At 40.8% G+C, this 27,635-nt stretch overlaps 1 protein-coding gene across 2 annotated transcripts in view; it reads left to right on the top strand.

Moving 5' to 3' along the window:
- Positions 1–27,635, top strand: part of fndc3ba (fibronectin type III domain containing 3Ba) — a 98,458-nt gene that overhangs the window by 52,648 nt on the left and 18,175 nt on the right. For both annotated transcript variants that reach the window (XM_086183036.1, XM_086183037.1), the window contains exons 7-19: positions 1,012–1,142; positions 15,636–15,694; positions 20,134–20,285; positions 20,366–20,425; positions 20,610–20,748; positions 21,122–21,175; positions 21,367–21,491; positions 22,363–22,537; positions 22,941–23,027; positions 25,075–25,210; positions 26,238–26,309; positions 26,883–27,001; positions 27,175–27,280. In XM_086183036.1, coding sequence (XP_086039162.1) covers positions 1,012–1,142; positions 15,636–15,694; positions 20,134–20,285; positions 20,366–20,425; positions 20,610–20,748; positions 21,122–21,175; positions 21,367–21,491; positions 22,363–22,537; positions 22,941–23,027; positions 25,075–25,210; positions 26,238–26,309; positions 26,883–27,001; positions 27,175–27,280 — 1,415 coding nt within the window. The remainder of the gene's footprint in view (positions 1–1,011; positions 1,143–15,635; positions 15,695–20,133; positions 20,286–20,365; positions 20,426–20,609; positions 20,749–21,121; positions 21,176–21,366; positions 21,492–22,362; positions 22,538–22,940; positions 23,028–25,074; positions 25,211–26,237; positions 26,310–26,882; positions 27,002–27,174; positions 27,281–27,635) is intronic.

The raw sequence follows: 27,635 nt of genomic DNA, 5'->3' as shown, positions 1-27,635 counted from the left end.
TTTCGTGACAGTCAATCTATTAATCTACAAATTAAGGTGTTTTTCATTCATCTTTTATTACTTCAAGGGCCAGAAATACAATATTTGTTTCATTTTCTTCTAGTGATCAGTGGGCACTGACTATTGAGCTCAACAGTGACTGCACACTTTTCTTTTTTTTAGCACTCTCATGCCTGTAGTACTTTTCCCTCTCCATTTAGACCATCGATGTTTTAGAAAGTCTGAAGCCTGGAACTGAGCCCAATAACTACCAGATGAATTGTGACAAAAGTATTTAAGCAAACTGAAATAAGAGATTTTTCAGAGATAATCTCAAATGTTTAGGAGTTCCTCATCCCATGAGCTATGGCAATATTACGTGTGTATTATATTTCCCCCCCAAAAACGTAATTTTTGACCAGCTGATGAGTTCTATTGCTGCTAGTCATCAAATGAGTCACTGATTTCACGAACAAAGTGTATTAGGTGTTTCTCATCCACTGAAGGAGAATTCTTTTTTCTGCAACTGCTTTTCTCTAATGATTGCTTCACTGGCAGTAAACATGGCACCACACATGGTACCACAACCATGGTAACAGCATGCTCCACCCATCAAACCATTGCTGATACACCATTGGATTTTAGATAGTGTTGTAATTCTCAGTGAGATCACAAATAAAATGTGTTTTTCTTCAAACAAAGTTGACATCATTCAAATTTGAGGCTTCTAAATGAGAACATACTGGGTTGTTTTTCGCTTTTTTTTTTTTTTTTAAATGGGAAGCCAATATTAGATGGTTATGGCATCTCTGTGGAGAATCTGAATGAGTTTTTTCACCTCCAAAACTTCACTGTTTAGGTCTTTATGCTGCAAACATTACAGTGCTTTTGGTTATTACCAATGAAAAATGGTTCAATTTGTGTGTGCTACTTAACAGTTTGAGGCAGCGAAAACTCAGCAAGGATAGTGTGCTGCCACCTAGTTTTGCAATCATTTTTTAAAATATTGGCGCAATTTGGATTGTGTTGCAGCAACAAATCACATGCCCCATCGCTTGGGTCAGTGGGGTCGGGGGGCGGAGTCAGCAGTCCAGGAGGAAAGAAACCAGAGAGACGACTCCGCAGCAGTCCACGAAACAGTGAACCAGAAACACACACACAAGGTAGGACACACACAGGTAACACGAAGAGAGATACAATTACGTGATGTTTTCGTGCCCAAAAAGCATTTATTTGATTGCATCTTAAGTAACACACACACACACACACACACACACACTCACAAAAAAGTACATTCAGAGACTGAATGCAAAGGATCACTATTATTGACACCATAGGATCATATATGCAGAATGTATAACACAAAAATCTTAAGCGTCTGTGAATTTGACATGGCCTCATATCAGAGCACATCACTTTAAGTCCAAATTCATTTTTAATTTCAAATACCTCAATATAGCCTCAACTGGAAAAACTGATGTCTTTCTGGAAGATCTCAGTCCTCCGTATTCTCTCTCTCTCTCTCTCTCTCTCTCTCTCTCTCTCTCTCTCTCGCTCTCTCTCTCGCTCTCTTTCTCTGTTAGTGGCTTTGTCCTGTCCATCCTTTGCTTTCAGACAGACCAGATAAAACACACCTTTCCCTTCTCCCCCTTTTTTTTGTCTCACTCCACTTCCCTTATTTTCTCACACAAAGTCACCCAGAAGTGAATGGGTGACTGCATCCTCACCAAGCTTACTGTGGAAGGGAGAAAGAGGGGTTGTCTGGGTAACCACATAGCTGAACCTGTCCCTGAGCGCTATCATTTTACCCTCTTTACAATACGGCCCTTGTTGGTGAAGGCTGAGCCACAAGGGTGGTGGGTCAGAAGGGGGTGGGGGCCACATACCTGTAGAGTCTTGCTTGAGATGAAGGAAACCTTTGAGCATTGAGATTGAGACACCACAGTTCAGCATTATCACACACTCTCATGTGTACACACACACAAAATAATACACATGTGAGTCTGCTCGTGCTTACTTGATTCATCACATGTATGTCTGAGTTATTTAAAAGAATCTCATTTATAATACACAGAACTGTCTGGAGAAGTGATTATAGAAAAACATACAGGGACCCATAAATTTATCTTCTTTCTCATTGTAACTGTCACACTCTGCCTCTAAAGATGTTGGTTTAGTCCCTCAAAGCTTTTCTCAGATAAAATGAATATTCCATCTGGGCCAGGTGTGGATATGTTTAAGCATAACTGAAATGACTATTTTGTTAAACAATTTTATTTTTATAATGACAGAAGTGTTTGTCTGAATATTGCCAAGACCTTGTGTAGACTTTAAGTGGTAGTTTGTTTGAGGTGGATAAAAACATAATGCAAAGTAGAAAATGTATTAAATCAGTTGGCTCTCCCTAATTGTTTAAAAACGTATTTTATTTGCATACTTATTTTACTTCCTCACTTCGAGTGGTATCCAGCAATGCAGACTGAGAAAATGTTTTCTGTCTCCACCTCAATAAAAATAGAAATGATTGGAATTTTTTTTAATGTGTGGTGCTAAATGCTAACAGCAGTGAGAACTGGCATGAGAATGAAATAGCAGCAGCAACTCTTTCCAGAAACAACATCCTGGGTGATCCCCAAAAACACACAATCTACAGCGTGTGACTTCTGTATTCCTTTTATAATAGAACATATACTTATGAAAACGACACAATACAAGGAACGTTGACAGTTTTGATGCTATTATTCATGTGAGGTAGTCATCCGCAGGAGGGGTGGTACCTTCAGTTGGATGAGTTGGTCTTGTGTGCAGAGGACCAAAAAAAAAAGCAGCAGTTCTGAAGCCCAGCATTGCAAAGCTGAAAAGAGAAATTGAATCCACTCGATGAACACTCTTAAAAAATTACTAAGCATTTACGTGTAAACTGTATTTTTCATTCTCAACCCTTGGCATGTACTTTTGCAGGCAGACAGCCCTTTGTTTTGGCCCTACCTTTTTCAACTGGAGAGCGTGCTTGTATTTCTATGCGTGCTGCCTACTGTGTAACGTCACAACACCTCAGATCGGCTGATGGAATCGGAGGGTACTTTTGTGTTTTGGACAAACAAAAAAAATTACACCAAAAGATTGACCGACTAGTTTGAAAAATACAACCTTACAACTGAAAGCAAGTTCAGCAGCGTAACTGTTTTGGTGTCCTACTGTACAAGTAAAACTGCATTCATTGATTTAATGATGGAAGCACAAAATACATATCTCAAACCCTTTGGAAATAACAGTCATCCATACTATCTGTATGAAAATATCAGTAAGTTCATCAATAAAGTAAGAAGATATGTTTTTTGGAGACCTGACTATTTAAACACAACACATTAAATATTTAGTTAAGTGGATCTTTTCTCTCATAGAGTTTTAAGCTGCATTCATACACTTAAAGACAGCGTGTGTGCAAGGTTGGGCATCTGAACATGCAAAACACACATACAGAAGAAGCAGTGTTTGACTGCAGTGCATTTGGGGAGCTTCTGTCAGTAAAAAACACACACACACACACACACACACACACACACACACACACACACACACACACACACACACACACACACACAAGCAAGTACCCAACATTGCAGCACGTATAAACGGAGAATCATCTTAGGGGAGTTCCAAAGGAGGAGAAAAGGGAAACGAGTTCGACAACTCAGCTCCTGGGTTTTATAGACGCATGTGACTCTCGCTCTGCTTAAACGGTGGGCTTAAAAAACAATAACATGATGTATATGACAGACAAGAGCATCTCAGCGTGTCGTCAGTTGTCTGTTCTGGTCTACCAGGGTCTCAGTACTGGGCTGGAGATCAGGCTGAGTCAGCTAAATGTACCACACAACACACACACACACACACACACACGCACACACACACACACACACATGCACACATGCACAAACATCCCATGACTGAGCTTCCTGTAAAATAATCAGAGCATGAGGGTCCAGAGGATTGGTGGGAGGTGTGTGTGGGGGCAAACTGAGAGAAGAGAGCAGTGTAGGATTTGAAGGACAGATGAGAGGAGGGAGATAGATGGAAGGTTTTGGTGAGGGAGAAGAAAATGAACCCTACATCAACATCAAGGAGAAGAGAAAGATGGAAAGACAGGGAGAAAGTCAAAGAGCAGAGTACAAACATTCCGACAAAGTTGCTGCTTGGCCCGGTTAGGGTTGGTATGGTCCAAGTCAGAATACCACACACACACACACACACACACACACACACACACACACACACACACACACACACACACACACACACACACACACACACACACACACACACACACACAAAGTCGCCTACGCTTTGCCCTTGATGCCCTTTCTGGTTTTTTGTGTGTGTCTTTATGTGTATACACACACACACACACACACATACACACATACATAAATACATACATACATACATACATACATACATACACACACACACATACATAAATACATACATACATACATACACACACACATATATATACACACATAGATAAATATTATACACACACACACACATATATATATATATATATATATATATATATATATATATATATATATATATATATATATATATATATATATATATATATATATTTGTGTGTGTGGCTGTTGCCCCTGCGCCAGCATGGCAGCAGACTGACTTGGCGAGCACAGTGTCCATTCCCCAGCAAAGCCAGCTCTACAGGCCCTTTTCCTCAGAACTGAGCTCGCTTGCTGAGCAGAAACAGATGTGGACCCCGTCCCCTCTGTTCCTCCATCTTGGCTCTGCATCACCACCACCACCACAGATCCTGTCTCTCACTCAGAGAAACTGGGATTTTAGCAGAAATAGTTGAACCAGCTCCCTTTGCTCCTCCATCTTGGGTTCTACGTCATTGCCAAGTTCTGTGGATTCAGGAGAAACCAGATGTGTTCAGTGACGGCTGTGTCCACCATATTGGCTCTGTTGGATGGGATGTGAGGGGAAGAAGAGGAGGGGTCTGACAACTGTACAAACATTTTTTATTTCTTTTAGCATGTAGAGGGAAAATTTCACTCATTTAAAAAAAAATCCTTGGAATTCTACTCTTATTCATTTTGAGTCAAAGAAAACTCATTTTCAATTTGGAAAATGTCTTACCAACAACTATAAGATATGATAATAACAAGAAAATTGTAGGTATCAATGGAGTTGAATGACTTCCACATTTTCTAACATAATTCTGTGCTTAGCCTGAGGTTTTATATGTGCCATAACTTCATGTATTCTTTCAGAGTTGATTAAATTTCACAATAATTATTTATTGTTTCATATATTTTCTTGCTCTACAGTTTGGTTTGGGCATTTTTTTCATCATAGCTTATTATAACATGCTAACTTGCCATGAAACTTTTGCCTTTATTACCAGTATTAGTTTCCCTTAGCTAAGATAACCCTTACAATGTAACCTTAAATGAAAGCTAACCTTATTCAAACACAAAGACTGTTACTATCACTAAAAAAATACAGGATCATCTTTCCAAGTCAAGTCAAATCAAGTTTCCTTCCCTCAACTTTCTCTCAAGTTGAGAAGGGTGACTGAGTTTGGTAAATGCTGAATTCATGTACTATGATCAGTTATAGAGCAATATTTATTGAACTTTTTCTACTTTTAATTGCCAAAATAAATGGCTAGTCATCCCAGATGAAGTTGACCTCAAACAGACAATTTGTGAGTGTGTTTTCTTGCCTACGCATGAAACTTCCTCATGTTTAACTTTGTAGCAAATGCAAACTTACTTTGTAATTTTTTTTTTGCCCTCTGCCAAGCTGATGCTTGTCATTTTTAAGGAGTTATTCAGAATGATTTCAGCTTAGGACGGTTAAATTCCTGCGGAGGTGGCAGATTCATCATTCAAGTGTTCTATAAAGACATCACCATTCATTTTTGCTTCTTTCGCCTACTGTTTGGTTTTCTTCCCAAGTTCAGTACTAATTTGGTTGCGGTAGTAGTGTATTATAAAGGGAAGGTGGAAAACCAGGCTTGTAATGTTTTGGTGACGTCATTCTCCTTTGCTCCATTTGCCTTTGACCAAGTCATGACTCAGCTTAGCATCAAGCTCCTCCAGCTCCTCCTTCTGTAACTGCATTAACAGCCTGTGTTGATGTGCATCACCATGGCGATAATCTTTGCCCTTATCCAAACTCCAACTCCTTCCCACAAATCCAAATACGGCCATGTTTGTAGGACAGCAGAAGAGAGGGAGTAGAAGAGGGAATGTAAGAGTGGAGAAAGAAATGGCACAGATAAAAGAGAATAAAGGAAAGGACAGAAATTAGAGAATAAAACCATCCAAAAAAGAGGGATGATTAAAGCACAGGGAGAGAACAAGGGATGGATTTAGCAGCAGAGAAATGTATTTCCCGCTGATATCATGTAACAGGACTAGTGGGATTAGATGTGGAGATTGTTCTTGCCAATCACAATGAGTTCACCCGACATTTCCCCATCCAGCTGAATGAAACTTATGATGCAGGCGATAAACTCACCACACTATCAGACCGCAGCACCTGACTGCTCTGTATTAACCAGACCTGGGTTACATAACTTCATACTTCTACCGCTGCAGCTGGGTAAAATTGATTTTGACCTAAATAGACAAAGTAATGGATCAGATAAATCGCACAAATCCCAGACGTCTGGGACTTTCTCCTTTGTGTTTTTATGTACACTGCACTTAAAAGCCTTCGATTGGATTTCAAGGCTCTGAGCAAGTCCTATGTGTGTTTTACTGTTCTAGACAAATATGAGCACCGTAGGGAAAGTTACCTTCTACATTTCACTGTTATGTGTCCCTGTCATGGATCTTATATTTTAAACACAAAACTGAATGCGTTCTGCTGTGCCTGCCAACAAGGGATGCATGTACTTAGATCTGCATCTATCATTCCTCTTTTCCCACCTTACGTTCCCCTCACACTTTTTTTTTTTAAACTTGGGTAAAACCACTTGAATAAAGCCAATTTACACCTTCCCTTTGTGAGTAAACAAGTTAACCTGTCTGTTTCATTCTTTTTCTTTTTCATCACGTTTTAATGTCACGAATGCACCGGGGATAGACAATAGCATGGAGAGCAACAAGGCAACCTCAAAATAACAAAATGCATGCATCTTATTTTATGAAGACAATATTTTCTATGCCAGTGTTCTGTGGATGAAAAGGAAAAAACAAACAAAAGATGTGTTTTTAATTGCCTTGGTCTTCGTCTATCTCTACATCTGTCCTCATTTCCCTATCTGCTCTCCATCACTTTATCTGTTCCCTTCTTTGTTAGCCTCTCCCTTCATTGCACTGCCGCTATCACCCTTTACACATCTGACAGTGAATTTGTCTTCCACTCTGTCTGCCAGTCTGCAGTCACTCTCTCAAGACTTTTTTTTTGGGCTGAGCAGGGTCGGATGGGGTCAGGGTTTTGCAGAATTCAACTCCCATAATCCCTCACAGCTTTGCCAGGTTGCTGCTCTCCTCACAGCACTACACACTTACATATACACGTATACATACATGTGCACTCTCTCTTACTCTTCTGAGAAAATCCAAAGTCTACTTGGAAAAACCTTTTTTGCTTGTGTGTGTGTGTGTGTGTGTGTGTGTGTGTGTGTGTGTGTGTGTGTGTGTGTGTGTGTGTGTGTGTGTGTTGCTTGGCAGTGGAGACGCTCATCTCCCCACAGAGAGAGGACTGCAGTGGACAAGGTCTCTGTGAGAAATATAAACCGTTTAAGAAACCCACTTATTGGCGGAAATCAGGTTAAAGACAGGAAACTAGAGAATGCAACTCCATGCACGTCTGCAGAGACGTATTTATTTTAGGTTGAGTTGAATGAGACATTGGATATCAGTATTTTGGGCACCAGGGCACAGTGCAAGTAATGATAATCCTGGTCATGAATCTGCACACCATAACAGTACTTTCCTTGTCTGTCATGCAAATGCAGTCTCTTACAAACCTGCCTATTCATGACAAGGCATATCCTGCAGAAAAGTAAATCCTCAGACGGACTCAGGGCTTTCTCATTTATACGATGTCCTGAAATAAGGTTATAGCCGAAGATCTTCTCTCAGTCAGTCCGTCTTTGGATTTAGAGTTTACTTAAATATAGATTTTCTTACACTGTCTGCCCTCATTTGCTCCCTTTTCTCCGTCTTACTCAAATTTGTCTGTGCCAGTGTCCCAGTCCGTCTTTCCCTCTCTAATCCCCTCTATAAACGGTCAGGGCTCTGGCCATGAGAACCAAACCTTCACCATGACAACCACAATTTCAGGCATGTCCCAACAACTTTTCTGCCTTCTCTGTGTGTGTAAGTGTGTAGCCCAGCTGTTGAGCAGATGGAATGCTCACTATGCAGCAGATGATAATAGTGTGGAATCCAAGGCCTCTCTGCCTCCATTTCCCCCCCTTTTCCTCTCCTCCCCTTTTCTCCTCTGCACTGTCCCCATTCCTTCTCTGTCTGTCCTCTACTGTCTGTCCTCCCTCTCATCTGAACATCTCTCACTCCCTTTTCCTTCCAGCTGAGTGTCACTTTGCTTTGTTCTCCCTGATTAGAGGCTTCTAAAGATGGGTATCATATCTCACTTTTAGAGCACACACACATACACAGACACACACCCCGTGTGTGTGTGTGTGTGTGTGTGTGTGTGTGTGTGTGTGTGTGTGTGTGGAGTGGGGGTTGAGTGAGCAGCCACTGCTACATTTTTCACATTTTTTTCTCCAGGCCTTAAAGGTCTTTTTCTGTCCCAGTGCAGACAGACTGTGACTCTTAGACACAGGCCGTCATGCCAGAGGAATGCACCCTCTTCGCTTTAAAAGTGACTAATTTTGTCTGAAGCTCTATTTGTAAGTGATGACAACTCTGAAGCGTGTAGGTGTGTAATGTTTAAAAAAGTCATAAACACGTAAATGTGTTTTAGGAGAGCAGTGGGAGTGTGGGTAAGACACTGGAATAATGAGTGAGAGCCCTGCAGACAGTGTGATATTGGCATTAAGCATTCTTGTACGTTTTATGTTCAAAATCATATGACGAGCGTTTCCGTACTTCTTTCAATTGAATTGTATTTATTTCAGGGTACAGGAAGTTAAGTAACTTTGTTTGGTGCTAAGATAATAATAGCTTACTGGCAGCTGGAACCTTTCCAAGGTTTATGTCGACATGAAACACTCTACAGTTGACTCATTAGAGCAAAAGATGAGCAGCTACATTAGAAAATATCGGCCTCTTTGATTACAAGGTGAAGCATATTCACATTAAGATGCCACAAACTGTGAGCTGGAGCTACTTGCTTTGCAGACACCTAACATTTAGAAAGAAGCATTTGGGAAATATGCACACTAAATGTCTTCGTCATATCCTTAATAAGAAAGTAAAGCAAGCTGGCACTTATCTGGACTTTTTGGAAGGAGTAGAGGAAGTGAAAAAATGGATATTTTGCCCCAAAAGGTTTTAATTTGATGTCTTGATCTCACGAAGATGCCCCCGCATGATGTTTTTATGACCCCAGAAGTCACAACATGCAAGCCATTTACTGTTAGCTTGAAGCTAAAACAGTCGTCCAGTGTAATCCAAGTATTCTTTGTATTCCACAAACGGTTTGATTTGTGCTAAAAAGAAACGAATAACAACATTTTCAGTGTGGCGTTTTCATTTGAACTTATTCAACGTTGCGCCAGTTCTTTTGTTTTTAGCTCAAATCAGAACGTTAGTCAGTCTCCTTTAGCTTCAAGCTAAAAATGTGTTTGGGATTATCTTAATTCCCCGAGTGATGCAGGGGGAATAACACTGTTGTGTGATAAAGACGCTGAGTCATCGAAAGGCAAATTACACTTTTAAGAGTTTTGCTGTTGCCTTTAGCTTTGTATTTAATGAGCAGACATGACCTTTAATTGATGGAAAGAAACTTCATGTTTCCAAATTTTGAATTATTCCTTTAAGAAAAGGTAAGATGAGACAAAACTTTATTAGTACCACTAGAAGGAAGCTTTAATTCACCATTGCATTGATGTCCAAGTCTCATGGTTGTCATTACATTTCTGTCATCTGCCGTGCAAACTGGTGGAAAAGAGCTAAATTTCTTGCAAAGTTGAAAAAAAATTCAAACTGATTCCAATAGAAAGGAATTCATGAATTCTTTAAATTATCCACGGGTCTTTCATGTCCCTCTGGATGAGGGAGTTGTCACCAGTATTTTAACTTCACTGGCAGTCATCATCTCCTCATGATGTCCAATGAAGTTGTCAATCCTCTCCTCACATCCTCTTAAACTCTCTCTCCCATCATCCCGCTCTTTCTCCCTCTGGATTGTTCTTCATCTCTCAATTTCCTTGTGTTTTCATACCTAATCTCTCCCCCAGACTCTTCTTGCCTGTCCTTTTTCTGTGCTGTCTGTCCCCCAGTGTCTCTTCCTCTAAATCCCCCTCTTGCTTGATTTTGGCTTGGCCTATTATTTCCCGCTTTTACAATTCCTCATTCCTTTTTCTTTTCCTGCTCTCCATTGCACTCCCTTGCTCTGTCTGGTTGTCCTTAGTAATCATCACAGGCGGGCAGACGCAGACAGGATGTGAGGTCAGACGAGGAAAGGAAGAGAGGCTGCGTGGGTAGCACATTAACAGAAAAGATGAGAAGAGAGGGATAGTGAGGACAGAGTATGTGTGTGTGTGTGTGTGTGTGTGTGTGTGTGTGTGTGTGTGTGTGTGTGTTTTAATAAAGGTGCACTGGGAGCCGTCAGTGTCAACTTTTTTTGGTTGATTTTCAACATAATAAGTCACGTTAACACTCATCTGTGATTTATAGCAGAAGTGTTTTTAAATGACACTAATATGAAATGATTAGGAATGAATTACTTTAAAACATTGTACACATGGAGAGGAAAGTGTGAGGGAGGAAGGCACATCCATGTTTGTCTGAATTCATTCTGCAGAAGTAATAATGTTACAGAACACCATGAAGAACCTTTTGTGAACTCTGGAATAATTGCATTTAGGAATTCAGCCAACCACTGTCTTCTTCCTGTGCACGATCGTGTTTTTACTGAGGGTGTGTTGAGTGGCTATTCACAGACAGGCCCGTTGTCTGTCTTTTCAAGTGTGTGTTGGTGAGAAAGAGAGAACAACTCGACAATGAAACACACATGAAGGTGGCGTTATGGCAGCTTGGTTTGACGCGGTGCAATCTGACATAGCCGACATAATCCAGTAGGATAGCAGAATCCCTGTGTTAAAGGTGCAGTCAGATCTCAGCATCTACTTCTCCCAAACAATTAGATGGCAAAACTGTGATTTTTTTTTTTTTTTTTAGCTGGACCCTGGAACCAGGCACCAGCCAGATGAGCTCACCGCTACATGTTCATTGTTTTAAACCATTTTTTATTCCTGTTATATTTTTATTACTGCAGGTTTTTTCAGTGAATATTTTGATATTTAGGTCTTCGTAATCATGTCTATCTGCAATATGGGACAGTTAATTACTGCTGGATTATGACTTTCTATCCACAAAAACCTGGATAAACCCTATTAAGTCAAACCCTGGACAGTTGTCCTTCCTGTTTTATTTGTTAATGGTGTCAGTATCTTGCATTCAAACAATACTGCTGGGTTTCACATATGATCCACAAATTTGTTCATCCACACATTTTCTCAATTGCACGTATCCTGGTTTGGCCTTACGAGGCTTGCCTAAACTTGTTATCATAAAATACTCAATGAAACAGAAGCTGTTTGTCATCACTGGCTGTTATTTGATTATTACCATGTATTTTTTTGTTTTGTTTTGTTTTTGCTCTTGTGTGTGTGTGTGTGGGGGGGGGGGGTGCTGAGTGTGAGACAGTGGCGTTATGGAATTCCACCTCTCCCTGTCTTAGCGGTGTTTGCTGTGTTAGACAAGTCGCTACAGAGCTGCAGCCTTAAACAGGCTGTATTCTCCTTTTTCACCCAGCTGTGATGAATGGATGGAAGAAGCTGGGTCAGCCTTTTCACTGACAGAGGTGTTCATGTCTGGAACTGGGTGTCTGAATGTGTGTCTGGATTCCCTAAATGAGAAAAGTTTTGTTCTAATGGAAGAAAGAGGACGTGTGTGTATTTGTGCATGTGTCTGTCAAATAAAACATGTCATGGGTGGCAGTGATTCAAAATATGTACTTCACCTGTTGCATATATACTCTCTCCCACACACACACATACACACACACACACACACACATACAGTAGCTTAACTCCCCTCCTCCTATTACCCATCACCAACCTCTTGTAACCTGATACTCAGACTGTGGAAACAGGCACATACTGTATACACACATGCACTGCCCTTGCCTTTTATTCTATTGAATACACACACACACACACACACACACACACACACACACACACACACACACACACACACACACACACACACACACACACACACAGGTCAAGTTGAGGTTGTGCTTCCATGACATCACTGTTGCCATGACTCATAAGTGTACCCCCAGGCACAGTAAGGCCCTCTCCTCACAGAACCCGTCAGAGGGACTTAGTAACTCTCTCTCTTTTTCTCTCTCTCTCTCTCTCTCTCTCTCTCTCTCTCTCTCTCACTCTCACTCTCACTCACACACACACATATATATACATGCATTCATTCACACGCACTTTCTCACAATCTCCCATTCATCATTTCAACTAAGCATATAGGGATCTTAGAAACACAAGCTGCTTTGTACACAAGTATATAATATATATTGTAATTCTCTAGGTTTCGTACCAGTGAGTTGTGAGCGATTGTGTGTGCGTATTGCAAGTGTATTTGTGTGTCTCACCTCAGTCCTGTACCATAGTAACACACTTGTTAAATAGGCTAGTCATACAGGCCCTCTCCCCTCCCTCTCTTACACACACACACACACACACACGCACACACACACACCTCCTGTGTGATTTACAGTGGTCAGCCTGGGATGGAGAAAGCAGGCCTCCTCTGGTCGGAAAAACCTCAATCTAGGGGATCATGCAGGGGGAAAGACTTCCATTACCCACACATGTGCACACTCACACTTGCAATTGCCCTTCCACCCGTAGTGTCCACTAAATCACCGTTAGATGCCAGATCTTTTTTTTTTTTTTTTTTAAATTATGCAACAAATCAACTTGCGCGTGTCGTTTGAATGGATCAGTCCACCCCATCACACGCCCACGGGCGCTGTCCAGTACCCCCAGCTGGTGGAGTTGGAAGAACAGCACATCTCATATTACCTCAACAGCTATATGTACTCATAGGTCAGTTGAAATACTTCGGTAGAAAACACTGTGCCACCAGATCAATCAACTGGTATAGAGGTCAGACCTGGTCTTTAGAAGTTGCTTCCATGGACACCTCTTGGTCCCATGACACCCAACTAGCTGACAGTAGTTCTTCCTATGATGCTAATTTTTTTCACCACTTTTGGTATTAAATTGGGTGTCATGGGACTTCTAGAGCTACAGATTATATATTTTTATTGTCTCTATTGATTATTTTATTAAACTGATAGTTGACGCTTTAAGATTTTTACAAATAGTAAAATGTTAACTCACAATCCCATGGAGCTCAGTGTAACATTTTAAGCATGCCTGTTTTCAGATAAGAATCGTAAAGTTTGGCGTTTTTTTACTTGATAAAATATGTGCATGATTACTTGACCTGCTCCTTTTAACAGATGCCGTTGATTGTTGTTTCTTTCTGCCACATGGGGGCAACATATGTGAATTAGCATAATTTAATAGAGCTACAGCTGGTCTGGAATATGTATCGTGGTGGTGTTATCAAATAATAGAATGAAAAATGAATGTATGTTTTTTTTTCTAGATTCCCGTAAAAGTTTCTTGAAGGAGCTAAAATCCAACAGCTTTGTACAGCTGGTGTTGGTTCCTGTCATGGTTATAATAGGCAAGGGTGGCAAATGTTTGGGTGTGTGTTAGCATTGCTTATGTCAGGAGAGGGAGTACTAGGTAAATACAAACACACACACACACACACACACACACACACACACACACACACACACACACACAGGTATCTTTCTCCCTGTCAGTCAACCTGTGCGACACCTTTGGCTGATTTTTTATTAATAGATAATGAAGACTGTATAATAGCTGGAACGGAGAGGTGATTTTCCAAACTAAAGCACAGTAAGATTTACCTGAAGTCCTCCATGACACACAGATGCCTCAGTGGCCTCGCTGTCGTGAGCATCAGTCACATGGTTGCAGATCTCCTATGACAAGTCAGAGACAGTGGGCCTCCGCTAAACGCATGGAATAAGAGCCTCTTTTGCCTCTACCCTTCCTTACCTGCTTAGTTCTCTTCTTGGACACTTATGAGATCTTGTTATGTGATACCACTGAGTCAACAATTGGGTCAAGCTTGGCTAATATTGCTATATGACATAACTACCAGACACCTAAAAATTGCCTTTTCTGAGGCAGTTATTAGTTTCTGTTACTTGAAAAGAAGGAGCAACAGTAAAAAATTTCCCCCAAACTACCATATCTCTCAATCATGTTTATTTCTACCATATTGTTTGTTCTACATGACACCTTTTTTTCATAACCTATGTATTATCTTTCACCTCCATTCAGTGAGCTTCCCCAGAAACTGTTTGGGGCCCCTTGGGGAAGCCCCACCTCCTACAGAAAAAAAAAAATCTTTGACCTATAATGAAGTCATTGAAGAAATTGCATGATCTCGCCTGGGGCACCAAATGAGCCAGAGCAGCCACTGTATACAGTACTTCATTGAGCATAGATTGCATTGTGTTCAGTCCTGTGCCATGTGTCACAAAGCAAACCCTCAGAAACGCCACTGACATCAGATCAGTCTGTGGATAATTTACCACATGTGTAGGAACGAGTGATTGAAACTGATACATAATGACGATTAGGTAATGATTTCTCTAAAGCGCCAAAGATGAGCTACATGGAACAGAATAGTCACAGTGAGATGTGACGAATCTCTTTTTTTTGGGGGGTGATTCCCACTCTGTTTGCTCTCTTTTAGGAATTTGTGACTAATGCTGCTCTGTAAATGTTGGTTATGTTTTGTTTTTTTTTCTTCCAAGGAATGAAATAAGTGCTTGCTGAAGAAAACAACTCTTTCATCACTTAGCATGACAATATTTTCTCGTAACATTTATGTCTGGTTTTACTTTATTTTGGGCTTTTTATTCAGATGATTGAATAACTGCAGAGATAATCACATGCTGATGATGAGGGGGTGTATCTGTCTAACTCTTTGATGCTACTTCATCTATATGGAAACTTTGGCTGACCTTAAGCGGTAACGAGACTAGATGTGTAACTATCCCAATGAAACTCTTGTTTTTTCTGTCTTTGCTTTGCCAAAAAAAAAAAAAAAAAAAATCTTGCGCGCATCTGTTTTGAAACTTGCGATGACCGTATTTTTTTTTTTAATATAATTTAAATGAATAAGCCATTTGCCACAATCTGTTTCTGAAATGTATGAACTCTCTTTGCAGCTTGTAAAGTGAAAGCTAACATGTGGCACATATTGCCTTTTGGTCCGTCTATATTTGTCATTTGCAAGTTTCTCCATATTTATGATCAAACTGTCTTTTTGTCCCTGTCTCCGCAGATCATGATTCAGAGGGGAAGCGTGTTCAAGACATACTGTCCACCATCGACAAACCACAGGTTGGTATGCATACCTTTCCCCACAGCTGCACACACATAAACCCAACACATTTCTAACCACTTTCATCAATCATGTGTGATGCAGTCATAGCTTTCACATGAATATTTAATGTATTTTCCATGTTTCCATCCTGTCTTTGTGATGAACGTAAAATCAGATGTGGTGTGACTGGTTCGTGCAGTCTATATGTGTCAGTTTGCTCATTTAAGCTCTACTCACCTTGGCCACATGAGGGCAGCATCTAATCATTCATGCCACTTTGTTCCTTTCACCACTTTGTTTCTAAGAGGGGGGAGTAAATGAGTGAGTTTGGGTCCCACAGATGTGGTGTGCATGAGAGGAACTTTTGACATTGCAATTAAGAACAGGTCCATCAACAGTTCGGACCATGGGATATCTGTGAGTTTATGACAGTTTGGAGTAGGCAGATGGAATTGAGTGAGATTTAAAGTTCCAGGGTAATTAAATATTGAGTTGAAAATGAAAGGAGAGACTGGTTCACAGTGTTAAACCCCTCCTAACATCAGAGGCTGATGTACAGTAGAGATGTCATAACCTGGAATGGCCGTCACACTGTTACAGCATGTTTATTATACAGTGTCTGCTCCTCAGAGGAGAGCATTTTTTAAACCTCCTTACGTTAATGAATAAGGTGCTGTAGTCCTGTATGGATTTAAAGGGGAATATTTGCTTCTCGTGGACATTAGCTTTGCTTTTCCAGCTAAATAAAAATGATGGGAAGCACCGCAATACCAAGAGAAATGTCAGCATGCTATTTTTCTTTTTGTGCTTCAAGGACAGGATAGCTAAAAGTACAGGTCTTAATATATAACCCTACATCAAAGTGCTGGACATATTTACATGCACATAATGATTGAATTATGTCAAATTATTACATTGAGGTATTACATCAATTTGGATGTTTATGTGGGTGGCTGCTCTTGTTATTTATTATTTTAGTGATACTTGTTCCACCTTTAGACACAAATGTGCTTTGCATAAAAAACATGTATGAAAACAAATCAATACCTCAGTTAAATTCCATCCATCCATCCATCCATTTTCTTCCGCTTATTCCTGTTAAGGCTTGCGGGGGGGCTGGAGCCTATCCCAGCGGCTACGGGTGAGAGGCAGGGTTCACCCTGGACAGGTCACCAGTCCATCTCAGGGCCAACATAGAGAGACGAACAACCATTCACACTCACAGTCACACCTACAGTCAATTTAGAGTATCAATCAGCCTCGTCCCCTCTCGATGTCTTTGGACTGTGGGAGGAAGCTGGAGAACCAGAGAGAACCCACACAGGAACAGGGAGAACATGCAGACTCCACACAGAAAGATCCTGAGCCTGAGTTGGGACTTGAACCTGGAACCTTCTTGCTGTGAAGCGACAGTGCTGACCACTGCACCAGCTTGCCGCCTTCTCAGTGAAATTAATTCAATCAATTGTGGGTATAAAACAGTAAAATAAAATGAAGAAAAGCAGTGTTTGAAAAAATTTGGAACTGGAACATAAAGCCTCGAGCTAAGATAACAAATAGCTTTTTTACCAATTTTTTTTTTCTTAAACTTCTGCAATCAGTTTTTGATTTTACTTCTCAGTAATGGCAGGTAGATTCACTGTAGCTAAGAAAGTGTCTATTTGGGGGGTCATCTTCTGTTTGGGTTTGGGAGTATCACGATTTATAGTACCAAAACTTTCTTTTATTCTGTCTAAGCTTTTCCCAACTTTTCCTGATTCAGGGTTTCGGATCTTATCTACAGTGGATTCAGCTTGTTGTTTTTGCAATCTTTAAGACAGAAGCTGCAAAGATTTACCTCCTACTTCATAATAACGTTGCCTTGTAAACAACCTTTTTTTCTGAATTTCTTGTGTGTTTATGTCATCTATTTCATTCTTTATTTTCTTAATGTCTGAACTGATTTCTGGATTTTAAGTTTCTTTATGTTCTTTCTGTAACTGCTTTAATCTGTCTTCTAGATTCTTAAGCCCTTGTTGTCGAAGTTTTTTCTTGTGAGAAGTAATAGAAATGATTTCCCTTAAATTCAAGATATACTGAGATTTCTTGTTCTAGTTTATTTTTTGATTTGTGTATTATTTAAAATATTTGAGTTTAATCTCTAAAAACTCGTTCTCTTATCTTAAGGTGTATTGACGTATATATGGGACTGTGATAATAACAATAATCTATGGAGGTCCTTTTGAAAGATTAGAAAATAATCTATCCTAGAGTATTTAGCCGTGAGGGAATGAATAATGAGTATAATCCCAACTGGATTTCTTTCCACACAACCGATAGCTTGTAAAAATTGAGTTCAGGCAAGGAGTTCCAAGGCTGGGGGTCTCTGACAGCGAAAGTACAGTTAATAATGTCTTAGAAGACTTTTATCCATTCAGGAGGTTCACAGTTTATGCCCTCCTGGTGCAGACCTAGGAGAAGCTTATTTCATTGAGGAGGTGCAACTAACAACGAGCCAAAAACGTGGAAAGACCCCCCCCCTCAAAGTCGTGACGCGGCAAGATCAAGACAGAAGAACAACTTAGTCAGAGGCAAGAGAAAGATATTTCAGTACTGTTGGAAACAAAATAGACAGTTTAAGATAAAAGTCCCAACCAGTAATCCTTAGCCTCATCACAGCTGTAGAAGGATCAATGAGGGAAAACAACAGAAACAGAGGCAGAAGAGCTCAGGTTAAAGGTGTCAGAAATGTAACCATCCAGAAAAGGAATGCTGTGATATCACTGAGCAAGAATCGTAACATCACCATCCTTCTGGTTGATAAAGGTTAAACAGTACTGTACCAGTGTCGTCACACTACAATAGCCTATGAAACACTGAGGCAAGGCCCTTCCAAGCTAATTATATCCCAAAGAATCATAGCTTGTGTTCTAGTGTGTGGCGTTTCCTGCGTAGTGTGGAGGCTCCTGTATTCATCAGTGTGTATGGCACCTTGCAAAAACAGCACCCTGTCCTGTGAACTTCCTGTCGTTGAGTTAATAAAAACCCGTTTGGTTTTGACCCATGTGTCCTTAAAAAGAGCAACAAACCACTTGCTCACTGCAGGGCTCCAGTTTTCAAGTCAAATTAATGGACAATGGTGACCGCTGCTCACCTTTGTCCATTAAACTGACTTGATAACTGGAGCCCTTCAGTGTGTGAGCGTTATGTTGCATTATTTCTTGCTTTCTTTCGCTCGCTGGTATCTAGATGTGCATGAAACCTTCCACTTTTGGACCCATGTGGCCCAAACACACCAGAAATACTTAAATCAGCGTTGGTCCTTAGAAGCAGACCAGGGCTCTGCTTTCTTATTCTTCCAAGAAGGGGTCAGAGAAAATGTGAGATACTGCTGAGGCTATGAGAATGGTGAGTCATGCAGGTCACAAATCTGGTCTTGGTTATGCAAAAAAAAAAACTCTTGGAAAAGGAAAAAAGACAAGGAGCCCAAGATAAAATGATAGAAAGCAGAGAGAAAATAGCTGAAAGATGAGACAAGGAATGTAGGCCACCAGCAAGAGGTTTGTGGTCCTCTTGCCCTCTGACTCCCAGAGACATTGTGCTTACTAATAATGACAAGGCTGACAGACAAGAGGAGGAATCTACAGTATATCTGTCATCACTCCTCCTCTTCTGTTCCAAAGTGGATTAAAATGAACCATAAAATTTAAGCATCATCACCGGATGAGTTAATTTTCTTTATCTCGCATCCAAATATTCATGCATCGATAAATTAAAACAGAAAGGTTAGTGAAGTCGGCACATATCTTGTTCCAAGTCTTCAAGTGTTGTAGCTCCCCTACAATTCTAGCGAACATCTGCACTCCCTCAGCTGTAGAACAAATAAAGCACAACCTTCATACCTGAGGCAATATGTCTGCTGAACTCTTTCCATTGATTCACCCACCACTGTTAGAATTTAATCATGAACTTTAAAATATGGTACTTTTCATTTCTACGTGGTTTTCTGGTAATTTGTTGGCAGTGGAAAAAGTCAGGGTACCACTGGCTGCGCACAAATTTACCATAGTACGTATACACACATTCATTTAGAGCTTAACACACATGCAAAGGTTGTCACACATGCTGATTCAAAATTAAAACACACTCATCCATTTTTGATCTATGTTACTGATTCATAGGGGTGGAAGTGCTGCTGACATGAAGAAAATAGAAACTACTGGTGCACTCTGGTTGAACTGGAAAGTCGGAATATTGGAAATTTCAACTGGAAGACCCGTGAGGTCGAACTTCCTAACTAGAAACTGCATTTAGATACCTTACAAACTCATTTGTTTATTTGCATTCATGTGTGCAAAATAAACTGCTTTTTGCTACCAGCTGTCATGTTAACACTGTGTGTGTCTTACCTATCCTGAAAGTAAAAGTAACACTGCATATATTCTCCCATATAACACACATTGTCTTTGTCCCACAGGTGTCCAATGTGCAGGCGCGCGCTGCACGACTGTCCTGGGCCCCCCCTGCGGGGCTTATGAGCAGACATAGTAACGGGATGCCTGTGTCATGCTCCTACGAAGTGTCCCTGTCAGATAAGGGACGTGACGGGAAGTACCGTCTTATATACAGGTAGGACACTAACTTGACCAAGCCACACACATGCTAATATATTTAGTAAACTACAGTAATAACTTGTATTTTTGTCACAGTGGCGAAGAATTGGAATATCATCTGAAAGACCTAAGGCCAGCAACAGACTACCACGTACGGTAAGGGCTCTTTTCATTTTCCTCTATACCACTTGTACACTCGCATCTTTATTCTCTATGTTTTCTCCTCACTATGCTTAACCCAGCTCTTGATATTAGGCCTGTTCTAGACCAAGAATCATCTGCATGTTGCTTTAGACGACATGTACTTAAATTTTTTTTTTTTTTTTGTTCTTGTTTCCAGGGTGTCTGCTATGTACAACGCGGTTCGCGGCTCATGTTCTGAGGCCGGCTCGTTCACCACACACTGCAGCGTCCCCGATGTCCCCTTACCCCCGAAACTGTCCCATCGCACCAAAAGCACCCTCACTTTACAGTGGAAGGTACAGATGAACCCAAAAGCCTTTTCCCAAGAATCAAATGAAAATGATTTAATGTTACAATTTTTCAACTCTCAATTTAACACTGACTTAAGATTTTGTACTTCATATACTTGCCAAATGCCTTATACTTTGATCAAAGCAGTATTTTAAGTAGTATTTTCTTTACAGCTCCACAACCCATAAGAGAGACATTCATTCACAGTACCGTCAGGACTCGTCCCCATACACTCATCCTTTTCTGCCCAAGTAGTTTAAATCCATTTACACTATGACATCAGTCAAAGGATATGAAGCCAATCATAAAAAATGGCAACCATTTTGCCTTGTTCAATCTTTTACCCTTAGATAATCTCCTCTTCCCTCTTGTCTGTAGCCCCAAGGTGACAACGGATCCAAAATCACAAACTACCTGCTCGAGTGGGATGAGGTAAATTTGTCTTGTCCCCTTAACGTCCATTATCTGTCAAGCAGAACTAAACGGATGATAACACTTTGCTCCTCAGACAAGATGTAATAAGCCTGTGAATTCTTCTTTTTCAATCAATGTCCCTCCTCGCCATCGACCATTAATACTGTGTCGTGCAATTTGTGCTTCATCTACACTATACATGTCTCTAGGGAAAGAAGAACAGTGTTTTCAGAGAATGTTACTTTGGGAGCCAGAGACACTGTAAGCTGACGCGACTGTTCCCTGCCTGTGGCTATACTTTCAGAGTGGCCGCGCACAACGACATAGGCACAAGGTACGCGATACACAAGGGTATATACTGTCAGAATACATGACACCTTCTCACACAAGGACCTGACATTTGGCCGTGATTTGATTTGTGTTGTCAAATGTAATCACACTTGCACACCTATCAACACCAGCAGGCTATAATTTTAGCCGCAATGTTTTTTTCTCTGCATGTGACTGCCTCTTTCTCATTTCACCTCCATTTTCTCTCTCCACGGCATCTTGCCCGTAGTCATTAGGGTGACAGGAAGAGTGGGAGAAGGAGGTGATGGGGGGGGGGGGGGGGTTGAGCTCTCTGGCTGAACTCAAAGCAGCTGTAATACATTCTTCAGCTTGATTCACCTTTGAAGTTGTGGACACACATGTGCACTAACATTATTGGCACACGCAACCTTTCGTTCACTCACCATTCTTCTTACAAGAAAGGGGTTTTACAACCTGTCAGAGTTCTGCTGCTTGTTACATTCTTACTTCACCAAAAAAAAAAAAAAAAAAAAAGACCCCCACCCCCCACCTTTCTCTTTCCTCTCCCATCTGTATGGCGTTTGACATGTAGATATCATATTTTCCTCTTTCACGGCTATTCTTGAACTGTCTTTCTTTTGATGTCTCCACCAGGGGCACCCCAATTTTCACCTTCAACCCCACTTGCACCTCCCCTCAGATAAAGGATGATCTTCCTGAATTCTTTTCCCTCTCCTGACTATTCGGGATTTCACTCTTCTCTTCCAAGTTTGAAAATGGCTCATGTGCATTTGTAATTCACACCTCTCCCTTCCTGTTCCCACCGCTTTCTTCCTCCCAAAAGTGAACTATCCTAAAGACATCAATGATAATAACAACAAAATGTGACTAAAATGGAAATGTGTTGTTGGCAGTGGCTTCAGTACAGAGGTTATGTTCTACACCATGGGCACCCTCCCTGCTCTGCCTCTGGCGCCACGTCTGGTCAGGGCTGGGGTGTCCTGGGTGACCCTAGAGTGGGGGCGTCCTGAGGGCAGTCCGAGTGAGGAACAGCTGAAATACACACTCGAGATCCAGGAGGACAACAGCGTGAGTACCGCATACACACTCCAGGAAAAAAAAATATTCACAATAGAGTACCATTTATTTGCCAATACATCAAAATCTGCACCTAAAGGAATGAAAACTCCTTACCAGCAAACTGCTGAAACAGCCAACATTAAAAATTACATGGATTACGCATTGCAACATAGTTTATGGAAATGTTCTGCTGAAGCGTAGAGCAGTAAATCCCTTAATGCAGATACAGAAGAAAGCATTATTATAATTGAGCATGTATCAAACAAGGATACTCCCACACCCGCAAATATAATGCAAAAAATCAACATTTATTGCATCCATATGCTCAAAAATGAAAACTGATGTTTATACATGCTGAAAGAAAAACTCACATATGTATGCAGAATACTGACAGACACGGTATCTTCCACAGGGAACTGACTTTCATCCAAAGTACACTGGAGAAAACTTGACCTGTACTGTACAAGGCCTGAAGAGAAGTACACAGTATAAATTCAGGGTAAGTGATGAATGTGGAAGCTGGTTTCGGTGCAGTAGTGTGTATTTGGGGACGATCAGCTGAATCAATGGGCCTCATTCACTTGGTGTTTTCCATAAACAAACACACCAACTTTTTAGGGTAATACACTTATTGTCATCATTTTTAGCGATAGATGAGCCAATAGACACCCCTCTGTCCTCTCCAAGTACATTATGAAGCTCCAGACCCCCTGCAGATGGCTGACTGGCAGCTAACTTAGCTACGATGAACGCTAGCGGAAGAGAAATCCACCTCCCAAGCGGTCTTTGCCTGAATTAGTAGAATTAGTGTTGTAGTGTAGTGTACTTCAAGACAACCATCCAGTGGGAGTCTGGAGCTCTGTAATGAATGCAGAGGATAGAAGGGTTTCTATCTGCTTGTCTTAGACTAAAATGATCTACAATAACTATATTTCCCCAAAGGTTGGCATGCTCCTTCAAATTTTTTTTTTTTTTTTAAAGAATGGTTCAAAGAGGTAAATGCCCCACCAATCATCTCTTCTTCGCGATGAACAAATTCAAAATATAAAAACAATGTTGAATATCAAAATCTGCAACAATAGTTGGAGTTTTTAATTAGAAATTCATCGAAAATGATGATGATAGCAGACTTCACACTTTCTGTGAAGGAATCATTTTACATTTAGGGATATGTGCTTTCTTGCCTTCAACAGATTGAACCTTCAATTAGGTAGATTAAAGAAAAACATTTTCACATACAAAATGCATCAAAGAGAAATCAATATTTGGTGTGACCTCACTTGACCTGGTCATAGTGAAGTTACACAGTTTTTCCAGATACATTTTTCCAGTCTTTTTAGAGAACTCATACCCTTCAGCTGGTTTAGTCTCTTGGTGGCTTTCTGCTTGTTCATATAATCCCAGACTGGATGATGTTGAGATTAGTGGGCTCCCAGCATGCAGCAACTCCTTATTCTTTATAACTGCAGACATTTAGTGTTGTTTCATGCTGCAGAATAAATTTAGGATGATCAGATCACTCCAAAGTGCTGTTTTGCGATCTGTAAGACTGTACTGCTTTGCTTTCCATTTGCATAACGTTTCCCTTGCCGTTGTAGCCTATGTTTTATCTTACGTAGAAAGTGGATTGCATGACCAGTAAAGACCAGAAGAGTACTATGAGAAGAGAACGGTTTAGAATCACCTGGACTGTTCTCTTATTTTTTTACTTCATCAATTTCAAGCCAGTGATGTTCCCTTCTTGGTAATTTAAAACTTCAACAAATGTTTCGAAGTATATCAATCTATCCATGTGTCTTTCAGAGGTGATGCAACATCCATCAATTCAGGAAGAATAGAGCAAATTGGCAGCAATTTCCCTTGTAGTGAAACAAGGCAAATCACCAGTTATTGAGCGTGAAGGGAACACTGTCCAGCTCTGCTAAAAGCGGTGCTATGTTGCTTTTTATATGTAATGTGAGGACACTGTAAACAAGATGTTCCAACAAGATATTGCTATAAATGTGTTTCATCGTGTGTATGTGTGCACGCGTTTGCGTGTGTGCGTGTGCATTTGTGTGTTAGTCTGTTATCAGGAGTGTATCATAGTACAATCATGGAAATACTTCTTCATATGTGTACTCATCTGCACTCACACCAACACTTTATGTTATAACGCACATGCGTCCACACAAAGAGATTCTTTGTGATATTCCTTTGATGTGAACATGTAGGAACGAAGTAAATTGAGTGTCCAAAGTGAAGAGAAATGAAAGCAGAGGATTCAGTGGCATCACAGTTGGAGGAGCAGAGAATAATGACTCCTATTCATCAGGATAGATATATGGCATCATGATAGGGTTAGTCACATACCTTCCCCTCCTTCATCGTAACACCCTCACCGTACTTCATCTTTGTCTTCCACCCCATCTCCTTTTACCTCATTCTTTTCAACTTTACCACCCTTTCCTCTGCTGATGCATCTCCCTGCTCTCTTTTGCCTCCTCTTCCTTCATCTGAGTTAAAGACTTTAACCTTCCAATCTCTCTATTTTCTTTTTTTTTTAGCTGATAGCATCAAACATGGAGGGAAAGAGCAGTCCCAGTGAAGTGTTGGTGTGCACCACCAATCCAGACAAACCTGGCCCTCCATCTACACCCTGCGTCATCGCATCGACGCCCTACAGCTTCACCGTCACATGGGGTAAATGACACACGTACGAGCTGGGAGCGGTTGTAGTACATACTGTTTGAACATTTCTGATTAAAATGCACCCAGTCACAGGAAATGGCACTTACATAACTGACAAAACTGGTTGGAGGGTTTATTCACTTCACAATTTAGAAACCCAAACTACAGCCGGAACCACAACAATGAGCCCGATACTACATATTCTGCTGACATACAATAATTACACATAAAGAATTTTTTATTCGCTTAAATTTAGCACTGTAGAAATAGAGGGAGAGCACACACCTCTGCCAAGGCCAACTCAGCCACATACAACTGATACAATATTTTTGTTGTGTTAAATGAAAACAGTGAAGAAGAAAACTCAAGAAGACCCCTGAATCATTTTCAGGATCTATTCAACTTCAGAGCCTCATTGTGTCTTCTCACCAAATTATAGCAGTTTGCAGCAGAGTGAACCGGTTAGTTGCTTGAGGTCTCAACACAACCACCTTGTCAAATCTCAAGTGCCTTTCTGTGAACGGTCTCACCAATTCCTCCTTACCATAAAAATTTCTAGCGATATAGTCGATCAAAACGGTAAATCCTATCATAGCCTCGGCTTCCTGCTCTTCACATAAATTGTTATAGGAATCCTGTATTTGTTTTCCTAGCTCATTGTTATCTGTGTTTGGTTTAGTATTTCAGTGCAGAAGAAGGGGTGTGACAGTGTGTTGTTAAGCTGGGAGCGGCTCCTCGTCTTTGTACACGTTATTTGCGTGTGAATTTCCCGGTGATGTCGAAACATCCTTGAATTTTTCAAGTTGCATCAAGCAGTATTGTGAATCATTGATGGGAAGTGCCTTAATGTGTTTAGCTTTAATTTATATTGCGTCTATTAAATCTCAACTAACACATCAACGATTTGCTTTGATTTTGCGCTGATGGGTTTGACATCTCCAGACACAGTATTTAGAGGATATTAAATCCCGAGGCCCTCTCCTAATGACCTGTGTGATGTTTACCCAAACTAAAAGCAGTCTATCAATTACCCCAACAGATCCTCCCCAGGACAATGGCGGCTCAGAAGCTCTTACGTATTTGCTGGAGATCTCAGAGGGATGTTCGGAAGGTACGACTTATGTCAGCGTCCTAACCTGCTCCATGTTCATCTAATTTTCAAGTTCTTCTATTTTACTAATTGAAGCTTAACATGTACTTTCCATCCTTTCTCCCTTTTACCTTCTCTTCACGCAATTCCTCGTCTTACTCTCCAGAGGAGAATAGCAGCTATAGTTCAGCCTTCGATTGCGCCATTTTAACACTTAATATGTGGATTTCCTCAGATTTGCGGTCCTTGAAACTGCAGGCTCTCGTGTCTCTTTCAGTACATATGGCAGCAGGGAAAGATATGTCAATTGACTGAGGAAGAAGTTTTTCGATGGAAACGAGTGTTAATTGTCAAAAATAGAATAATAGAATTACTCGTGTTGGTCAAGTCATGGTAGCTACTTCAATCTATTCAAGTCAAGTCAATTTTATTTAGAAGAGGTCAGGAAACATCTGCCGTCCGTGAAGTTATTTTTACCAACACCAATAATTTCCCTTGCTCAAGCGCTTGATGATAGCAGGGACTTCGTGCGCAGGCGGATGTGATCTGCTGTGTAATGGTACTTTCTTTGTGGTCGGATGTGTGTGAGTACAGCGAGCCAGTGGGAAGTAGCGTACAGTGGGCCAGCAACAGAATGCGTGTGTGAGCGCCTTACACCCGGAACCGTCTACTGCCTACGTGTGTGTAGCATCACTACCGGAGGTCACAGTCAGGTAAGAGACACACCCATGCAAACAGTCCTAAAGTAGTGAATAGTTTCAGAGTTGGACAATGTCTTCACACACATAACTGGGTCTCAACTATGTTTTCTGCTTGAGATTAATCAAACTGTTCTCCAACTGTCAGGTTTTTCACATTTTGATTTCTTGTTTCTCTGCTCCTTAAGTGCACTGTTAGTGTTCCGGTCCGTACATTAAGCGTCCCACCAGGTCCGTGCCAGCCACCAAGGATTGTGGGTAAAGCCAAACACAAGGAAGTGCAGTTAGAATGGGGTGAGTGCACACATTCAGTTTTTGGTGTTTATACTCAAAAATCATATTTCGTTTTGTTTTGTTTTGGTGTTTTTCTTAGTTTGTTTGTTTTTGGTTTGTTTTTATGCTAAGGCAGCTAAATGGCTGCTGCCCAGTATGTTGCCCCGGACAACTCTAATGTAACCTCAGTCAACCAAATTGAGCTCTAATTTAGCCCATTAAAAGCCTGACATCGCCTCATATCTGACTTAACTCTCCTAATAGCCCCATTATGGCAGAACAAAACTGCTATCTGTTGGCAGGCGTAGCTTCCCAGCCTGAAATGCTGAGGATGTTCTTGTTTTAACCACTTTAATGCAGCTGGCAAAAGACCCAA

Source organism: Aulostomus chinensis, chromosome 17 (assembly GCF_037954235.1).
Source record: "Aulostomus chinensis isolate RoL2024-O1b breed Wild chromosome 17, RoL_Achi_v1.0, whole genome shotgun sequence".
Lineage (NCBI taxonomy): Eukaryota > Metazoa > Chordata > Actinopteri > Syngnathiformes > Aulostomidae > Aulostomus > Aulostomus chinensis.
The sequence above is the reverse complement of the archived record's forward strand: the minus strand, read 5'-3'. Positions and strand labels throughout refer to the sequence as shown.